A 10,056-nucleotide genomic window follows, 5' to 3' on the forward strand; every position below is an offset into this window, starting at 1 on the left:
TAAGTTTCATGCCCAAGGCCTCTTACTAGGTTATGAAGCCCGGGTTCAGTCTAAAGCAACAACCCCACCTCCCTGTTTTCCCTTTCTACAGTGCTTTTTTGGAGAAACTGGGGAACCCATTACAACTAGCAGCTCACAGAACCCATCACACCTACCTAAACAACTTGAATATCATGGATCACATCTGGCACGTGTGCTGAGCACAAATGGAGAATAAACTGACCAAGTCAATTTTTTGTTGTGAATTATTTATTCAGCTTTAATGATGCTATACACCCACATATGAATCTTTCCTTTCAAATAACCAAATTGTGTGAAGCAACATCTTTGTTCTTTTCCCACAGAATGTTTTTTTGTTCATCTATCAAAACACAATGTTGGCAATCCGACTTCAGCATAGCGTTCATTCCACTCCCTTCTGAGTAAGGGAATGGAAAACTACTAGGTTCTTCTTTTTTTCTTCCCCCTTACTGAAGAAAATTAGAGAGTAAATATGATGGTAAATTTCTTTTAAATATAGCCAGAAATCAAAAACATTAACATCTCATCTAATTAAATAAGCCTGTCTTTCAGTACCTGAGACATTGATTTTTTTAAAATCTTATTGTAGACAAAATATGAGTAACCTTGAATAGCAAAATATGAGTAACCTTGAATAAAAGCTTGAACCTATAAAATATACTAAGAAAGGCATTTATAGCAAGAAAAAGCTTTTAAATTTGTTGGCCAGAGGAGAAGTTTTGAGCACAGTGGATATATTTCTGCTCAGTAATGTTTTGCCACTGAAACTATGAAAGAATATTTGAGAGCTATGGTCAAATCCTACTTCTGACCCTAGTACACTGTCCTCTATAACAATCTGGCAATCTCATATTGAAAGATTACTGTGATTTCATATTGTAAACATACAAGATTTTTAGTGAGAAAAATCCTGAACTGTTGAGAACTTTTTTGGCTAGGTATACGTTACAGAAACTTTCTAATGTATCTTCTGGTTTTTGCCATGAAGTCAAAGAATGCTTTGTTTTGAATGGAGCTTATTTGAGGAGTGTAACAACAGTATCTAACCCTATTTCTGCAATAGCAATTGTATGGAGGGGCGGGAGTTCCACTGTGTATGCATACCGTATGTATGTTTCTGCAAAAGAAATTGTATTTCATGTCTTCTCTGGTATTTACTAAGAGAACTGTACCAGTATTCTGTCCCCTTCTTAGCCCTCTGGATGGGAAGTCTTCTAGCCACTTAAAAAAACTTTATGAAAGCTTTCAACTAAGCTTAGTTCTGCAAGGACCAATACCATTAAGGACCTATCCAGCTCCATTATTCTACAGCACAAGTACAGGAAGGGGGAAGGTAGAACTATGCACCCACCACCACACAATAAACCACAACCAAAATCATAGAACAGTTCAACAAAGACTAATTACTTTGCACAGCTAATTAGTACTCCAGCTTTTACCTAGAATAGATAAGCATTTGTGACATGCTGCTCCTCCTACAGGCATGTTAGTTTCTAAGTAGCACTGAGTCACATGAGATACCCTACCAGACATGTTGGGACATCCTCATATTGCACGCTATTATGGTTTGCATGTATCAAAAGGTATTCTTAGATGCTATATTGGTTATATTCTACTTTAGTGAAAGACTTGAAAGGAAACCTATCAGATATGACAGATATGCAGAAACTACAGTAATTCCAAAGGAAGTCTACAGTGCTGGGGTCCATCACGTCTGTTAAGTGAGCCTGGCATTCAGGTTCATGCATAGAGAAAGACATACAGCCAGCTTTTGATGACACTGATCACATGGGAACAGTTGTGTTTTACTGTCACTAGTTATACCTTTGACCAGCATACAGACTAGAAATTTAAAGTATTTGTGTATTAGTGAAAACTGCTTTGCTATTACTGAGTGTACACCTAATAGAGTAGACCAGCCACTGCTTTAGTTCACGTTCCAATAGTTATTGGTCATAACAGGATGACGCATGACTATGCATAACACAGTGGTTACATTAAAAGTATGCTTAGGAAGCACTAGGTCACTTTTATATGGTCTAATGATACCAGCAGGAGTCAAGAGCATTTGCGCTTCTCACAGGAATTACTGAACTCACCTTGCAAAACCCATCACATTTTCAATCAATCAAACTTGTTAATGTTGTCACATTCAGTCCATTTTTATATAATAGTTGACCTTAATTTATTTATCCTCCTGAGATTTCTGTTGCCTTTAAGTTGTCTCTTGTCATCAATGATCTTAATCCTAACCCTGTTCAACTGGCCAGAAAAGGCTTATTTTCCTCCCTAACTTGTTTCTGCCTAAAGAATTGTATTTTATGCATTGTGGTAAGAGAGAGACATTACCCTAGGCTATCAAATTTTTGCCTTTAAATTGAAAATCAGATGTCCTATGAGGGTGGGAAAAGGGAACTAGATGATAGGCAGACAACTTGCCTTTCACTTTCAGTTAGCCTGAAATACTGTAACACAACAGACCATTTTGCTAAGCAGTAAACATGACTGCTATTAGGCTTTTAGACAAGTTTTACTAAATGGTTATAAATAAAGGATTAAATAAAAGGACAGCTTTGTTTTTGCATTTGGCTTGAGCATTCCAAATGCTAATGATGATGAGCAAATGCAGAAGCCATTCAGGAATAATCATCTGATTTGGAGGCCAAACCCAGGTCAGAGTAGCAAAACGTAGCTATCAGTGACAGCTGCTTGCTTGCTCTGAGTTATCCAATTAATGTGCTTTTATGAATTATACAGCTCAATAATTCAGGCTTTGCAACATATACTGGGTACACTGTCATTGCCCTAGAGATAACAGACTAAGAGTGCTCTAGCAAGCTTGTATTAGACATATAGAGGGGAAAAAAAAACACAAGAAAAATAATCATCTAACAACAGTAGGAAATTTTAAATAAGCACAATACAAATCCCTCCCTCTGTACTGTACTTCAGAGCATTCTTTCATCCATGTGACTACTGAAAGGAACCCAAACTGTGTAGACTTCTACCTCTCTGAGGGATTAAGCCATGGTTCTGTACAGCCCTCACATCTCTTAGGAGCTGAGTTGTTCTGGTTCTAACAGAACTTGAACTTTTATGTTTCTCTTTTGTAGAAAAAAAAAATCGCCTTGCTAAAAGCATCTGTGCTCTCTAGAACACTCAACTCACACGTATTAGCCACTGCTTCACTTCGGTGTCTCTTTTATGTGTCATACAGTAGGCTCCAATGTACTCAGCAGGGTGAATTTCAGTAGCCACTGCAGAGTGCTTTGCAGCACATCAAACAGAGCTTCCTATACTTTTTTTCTCCCGAGTGACCTCCCGAGTGACTTGTTTCTGTTAAATGCTGAATCTCACATAAGGGCCCATCAGGAAAGAGGTGGGGCTTCTGTGGTTTGTTTTGTTTTGTTTTTCCTTAGGAGTGGTTATACTTTGTTTATGTAGCTGCCTGTATTAAAGTAGCCTCACCTACACATCTACTGTAATACCTATCTGTGCTCTACATGATTCAGAACAGAAGAAAAACATTCTTCTCCATTATGAACATCTTTTCTTTCTTTACCTTGAAATCTTCAACAGAAGTTAGGTTGGAGGGCAGAAAGAAATTTCAACTCAGCATTGCTCCATTTAAGACATTAGTGCCTTACTACTAGAGGAATCCACAGCACTAAATTAGGTGACTAAGTTCTATACACAGTGCTTGGGGAAAAGAATAGGCACCAAAGAATGGCATTCACAAAATCCAGCCAACAAACTAGGCAGCTGCCCCAGCTGAGAGGCTGAAGAGGCAGATGTAGCCCATACTCCACATTAAGGTTAGACCTGAGCTTCTTATCTCTCTTCACAAACATAAAAGGGTTCAGGAGATGGTCACCACAGAGTTCATTTCACAGAGTCTGGGCAAAGAGGAGAGGCAAGAAGAAATGTACTAGGGAAACAGTTGCGTTTTAGCTGTCATGCTTTATGTAAAATGGAGAGAATGAATTCTTTTCCTTAGTTAGAAATCGCAAAAGACGTCTAAAAGTAGGCTACACAGATTTGTATCCCAGATCCAAAAATAAGGCAAATGAGGGACTTGAACTACAATGTCCTGTAACTTGTGAGTTTTCTGACAGACAAAGTGGGAGTGCTTCTTTATCTTGCTTCCTTAGTACAAGATCTGACCCAAAACCTGAGGATGTCTCAGTCCTCCCCCAAACTGAGAAAAAGACTAGTTCGCGCATGTGCCTGCATCAGAAAGATACAGTCCTAGTTAACATAAATGACAGAAACACAAGCACCTCCAGCATTACTTGGAAGCTTAAAGAAGCTGAAGATCTCAATATTGGGCTTAGGCAGAAAAAAAAAAAAAAAACTGCTAAATTCCAGTCTCTGATTCCTAAATACCATTGTGGATCTGAGCCTCCGTGCCATGCAAAATTGAGTCTACGGGGGGTGGGGGAAATCAGTATACATTTAAGAAATTGAGGTTGTGTGCTTCACTGCTAGAGAAAAAAAAAGATTTTAGCAATGAGAAAATCCATTATCCTGGAGTTTTATATATGAACAACCTAATTCAAAACTCACTGAATTCACACAGGAAACTCTCACCGACTTCAGTGAACTCTGGATCAAGGCCAAAGTAACTTGGTGTGTGTGTGGGNGCACAAATGGCATATACTAAAGCTCTGACTAATTTCCCATCCTTGTTTCTTTAAATAAATTTTTTTTGTATATCCAGCAGTTATAATGCTTATAGATAGAGTTTGTGCTCCCACCAGGCACATTTAACTACTGTTATTAATATGAATGTCAATAAAAGTTATACAGCAAGGGGAAAATACAGTTCACTCAGCATTCAGTTATGGAGGTACATTAAAACGCGTGTTTGTCTAGCAATCACTGAAAATTGTATCTAGAGTCTGCACCTAGGCCCTTCAAGGAGGATTTATGGGAGCCTCATGTTTTGAATTTTATGGATTAGTCTAAAAATGCTCTCTTTCTCCCTCTCTCTTATTCAAACCATATTTAAACCCTCAAGCTTTTAAACTTAGTTCTGTATTCAATTTGCCAGTCTCCAACTGTTTTTTAGAAGCGTCATTCCTCAGAGAAAGTACTTACTAGGTATTACTGGTATGACAGGAGGAGATCCCCCCCTCCCCAAGCCACCTGGATGAAGTGGACCCTGTACTGAGTGGAATCAATTACCCTTGCCTGAGGAAGAGCATTCCCTGAATACAAATCTCAGCATTTCTATGGGATTTATGCTAATATTCTTATAATAAATCAGTCACAGTTGTGACTTTTTAATGCAAAGTATAACAGACTTGAACAAACTGATGTTTTTCCCCCCCTCCAAAAATAGCAACCCCACCCCTTACAAGTAAGCAATTTAAGTATGTGGCTGCTCTTTCTGTACCTTAGCTATACTGATCTGGTTGTACTGAGTTACGCTCCTTTCTTTGATTTGCAGTTTAAGCCAGTAATTCTCTATTACACAAATCCAAGCTGCTCTAGAGACAGACAGACTTCCAGACCACTGCACAAATTATTCTACTCTGTATATTTTGGAAGAAACTTCCCAGGCACTAATGTGTTCAAGTTACTATTATTAAACAGGAGAGAGAAGGTGAAAGAACAAACTGAAACCATAATTAAAGAAAATATGTAATTTAGGTCATCTACATGATGATGATCTAATTGTAGTTTAGATCTGCAGTTAACTATGTGATAACTCCAATGCTTTAAGATTTGCTGCAACTCACAGTGAAGATAAAGAGGGCTTTAATGTAGGAGTATTAAGCTGCCAAATGAATGAAGAATTGATACTGAGGATTAGCAACGTAAGATTATAAGAAACAGTTCTGTTCAGAATTCAAAGAATAAACTATTTAGGCATTTTATCCTGTATGAGGGAATACAGAACATCCTGGACCAAGACATTGGTCCTCTCTGCCACTGTTTGAGGTTTCAGAGGTACAGCAGGGCCACACAGCTAGGTTACTGAACAGGAAAACTAGTCCAAGAGCTTTCAGCTTGTGGTTAAAGAGCATGACGAGAAACAGCTGAATTCTAGGAATCCCATTTGCTGAAATGGTAACCAAGCAATTGAGGCTATTTCAAACTGAATCAGAGATTAAACCAGCCTGTGACAAGAGGCATCTCCACTCCAAATCCAGCCTAGTGCTTATCTTGTCTCTGAGTAATTTTTCACAGTAGCAGAGGGCAGTGGTAAAGATGGACACTGGAATGCTCTCTAACCTATACCACCACACAGTAGCAACGTATCAAGATAATAATATTTAATCAAAAATTTTTTCCTCCATCTTTAAAGGGAGGCCCTATCCAGAACCGAAAATCCAAGCGTTGCCTGGAATTGCAGGAAAACAGTGAAAATGAATTTGGATTTCAACTCGTCCTTCAGAAATGCACTGGACAGCGCTGGTCTATAACAAATGTCCTGAAAAGCTTGTCATCATAGCAGACTAAAATTTTTCTACCCAGTTCTTTTGCTACTGTGTAGCAAATATTGCAATGTTGCCTGCTGTATTGTATTCCCCCCCCCCCCTTCCTTCTTTCCTCTTTCCTCTCCCTTTGATTTTCTTTGTGAGTGTGTGGAAGTTGGGTTTGTGGGCTGAAAATAGACATTTTTATTTCACAATGATGTTTTCATGGCATTTATAGATATGTTGAATGACAGGATATGGTAGGTGATCTTAAAATATTTTGCAACTGTAAATAGGAAACAAATGGAGAATATTTATAACTCAAGCTTTTATTGAATAAAAAAAGTACAAACACTATTACTGTCTAGCTGTATCCATGGAAATCAGTTTGGAAATTAAATGGAGGTTTCAGCATTTTCATAAACCTGAGCTTGATCTTGGCAAGTAGCTGCCAAGTACCAGTATTCTCCAGACACAGTAAAAAAATCCTACCTTGGCCAAAATACATGGGAGGAAACGGCAGCCAGCACCATGCTGCTCTGTACGCATTATGCCCAGTGATAAGAGAGGTGATGCTAATTCCATGGCATCAATAATACAGGCTGTAAAAGTTTCATGATCTCAGCTCACACCTTCCCTAGGTAAACAAAGTAATGGCTAGCAAATTATCAGCATGTTCTCTCTTATAAACTGGGTTACAAATCAAACACTAAATTAAAAGCTAAGCTACTGTTCTCCTGCAATCCATCATTTTCTTGCCTTTTTTTTTTTTTTCCCTCAGAGTCAGGAACATGAAGGTACAAAAAAAATAAAAACAACAGAGAAGGCAGTCACAAAATGAGATTTCATAGCGTTTATTTTCCATGACCAGAATGGAAAACACCACAAAGGTAATGCTGGCTCTTCAACCAAGTGGACACAAAACGGTTCAATTCTACAGCCCCAAGTTAAAGTGGGAGCTTCTAAAGCTTCAGCACTGACCTATCTTCATTATAAATGAAAACAGAGTCAGATATATGAAAAATCCTGGGTGGAGCATGTACTTCCTGGACAGCACAAATACCTTAACTAAAACCTCCTTATGGATTATGGAGGGGAGAAACCAGCTGAACTGGGGCGGGGGGAACAGGGTTGCAGGATCAGTAACTCGGGTATTTACTCCACTATTCTTTCCATGCATAAAGGAATGAACAAACTAGGGAGACTTCTTCAGGAACCAGACTGAAGAAGCTGCTGCACACCAGCCTATGGGAATGTTATTTTTCTCCTATTGCCTCTCAAAGGTTTTTGTGGATCCCTGCCAAGTTACTCACACCATCCTGGAGGAGATTTTATCACACAAGGAAAGAATGCTGATTTCCCATTGCAGCTGTTAATATAAAGCTCAGCTTTTAACAGTGTTTTCTTATTCCCCCATTTATGTTTTAAAACGTACAAGACCAAGCCAATGCTTAATATGTACAGCCTGCCCCCAGATACTAGTCCTACTTCTATCTGTGCAAAAGAATCCAACAGCCAGAGCTTCAGACTCACTAGATTGGTGCTGTGGACAAAAACTGGCTTTGCAATGCTCTAAAGATAGAATTGTATAAGGCACCACTTCAGAGAAGCATTCCTGCTTCTCCTGCCTCCTCTGACAGACAGCTAATAACTTGATTCCTGATACCTTGAGAAGAAGACTTTAGACAGTAGCAGACTACTTCAGAGACCTGGTCCCACCCAGTGGTACTGCTGAGACAGAGTTCACAGAAGCACCTCTGGGGCTATTCCACCCTCTGCGATACAATTCACTGGCTCCTCAGAAACACACCAGCACGTACCCACACATGTGGGCTCTGCCTATAACCAATCTTGCCAAAGCAAGCAGGATCAAGCATGGACTACTTTCCAGCATTAAGAATTTGTCCAACCTAGGTTAAAAAAAAAACCCCACAATATTGAAGTAGCTTCTTAAAAATCAACTACAGTACTGTATTTCAGTTTCTCTCCTCAGAGGTCTTCCATTAGCACTCCCTATTTTCACATATATATGTAAACTATATATGTAAATTATATGTGTATGTGTACGCATATATTCTTTAAAAATGTGCTGTTCTCTGGCTATCGATGACTTGGAGAGAATGCCTTCAGCCACGAGCAGCAGCAAGAAGTGTAAATTCACTCAGCCTTTACTACTGAGCTTTAAGAAAGTGTGAATTCAATGTGGTATCATTTCATCTCAGCTAAGGCTAGGAGAAGAGGATGGAACAGTCTGATGAGATAAACCAGGAAGACTACAATTACTGACCTCTTTATTTCCAGCAGCTTTTATTTGTATGTAAATTATCTCTCTTATTATTCTATTTGTTCTTTTTATTCTGTTGTTTGTTACTTTAAATGGCAGTCATAACCTCTCTGGCACTGGTAATGTGCCAAGCAGTCTTTACAGACATTCACATTCAGAACCAGCTAGTATCATTTTTCTTAATGACTGTTTAATAAGTCATGTGGCACATTAATTATATGTGTTCATCCTTCTGCTATATATAGTTACCATATGTTGGTTTCCCAGAGAAAAAGCTGCAGAGCCAACAACAGGAAAACAGTGTATAACAGCAAATAAAGACGGACTTTACACCTGCATTCTGACCAACTTCAGACATCTCTCAGGCCTTTGGGGGCTGAAAACTCCCATTAAAATGGGAAAGAACATAAAAAATCCATTCAGCAGCAATACCAACACTTCAGTCATATCGAGGAGACGAAGCCATAAGGGACAAAATGGGTAGTTTGGATCAAACCATTCTCCTCTGCTTCTTAGAGGCATACTGCACTCTGAGCAGTTATTTTCTAGGCTTTTATGAGTACTGTAGTATGCTGGAGGAAGACACCCGACAAAGACTTGACAGGAGTGAAAGGAAGGTGCTGAGCTCTGACCTGTTTTATTCCACACCAAAACGTATACTGTATGCGCAATATTTGCCCACAGAAGACTGTCATTCCTGATCGCACTGCAGCAGTGTGTTCAGGTTCTCTGCTAAGCGAAAAGCACTTAACAGAGCCAGGTAGTCTCACCAAGCCGTATGTGGTGCTGCCCAGCCATACCTCCCACTACACACCAGTTTCAAGGCTGTTGGCCCCACTGATTCCCATGGGGACCTGCACCGTTTGCTTCAGCCCCTCTAAAAACAARTATTACAGGGAATCCCTCAGAGAAGAGTGGGCTTAAATTTGATCCTAGTGTAATTCCAGTAACTACAATGGAATTACCAAAATAAACATTGAAAAAAAATCACTAAAGTCCAAACTTGAAACACTACCTCATAACACAGAAATTTCAGCTATCTGTAAAATATTTGCATTATAATAGGCTTTTGTTTTGAATCATGACGTAAACATTTTTACCTGATAACTTATAGAAAAAGGGAAACAGGTATAAATCTGGGGCTAGGTCTACTAAAAGAATACAGCAGTAAGTATGGAGATACATAATGAGTGCTATTACATGCCTCACTTTAAGGTCTCAGAAAAAAAAACATTTTCTTTTATATGCCTCTTTTCTTGGAAAAGCAGGAGAAAAAAAAGCCCAGCAGGACAAGCATAATCAAAAGACAGAGATATCTTCTGCTAA

General features: G+C 38.9%; 1 protein-coding gene across 8 annotated transcripts in view; it reads left to right on the forward strand.

Annotated features, from left to right (window-relative positions):
* GALNT18 (polypeptide N-acetylgalactosaminyltransferase 18) overlaps window positions 1-6,803 on the forward strand; it is a 346,024-nt gene extending 339,221 nt beyond the window's left edge. For 7 of the 8 annotated variants that reach the window (XM_026082494.1, XM_026082495.1, XM_026082493.1 and 4 more), the window contains one exon: window positions 6,335-6,803. In XM_026082494.1, the coding sequence (XP_025938279.1) occupies window positions 6,335-6,481 (147 nt within the window). In that variant the 3' untranslated portion in view covers window positions 6,482-6,803. The remainder of the gene's footprint in view (window positions 1-6,334) is intronic. The other variant, XM_026082501.1, reaches the window with a different exon arrangement.
* The last annotated feature ends 3,253 nt before the right edge of the window (window positions 6,804-10,056 follow it).

This window comes from Apteryx rowi, unplaced genomic scaffold, assembly GCF_003343035.1.
Source record: "Apteryx rowi isolate R43461 unplaced genomic scaffold, aptRow1 scaffold_58, whole genome shotgun sequence".
NCBI classification, from domain to species: domain Eukaryota; kingdom Metazoa; phylum Chordata; class Aves; order Apterygiformes; family Apterygidae; genus Apteryx; species Apteryx rowi.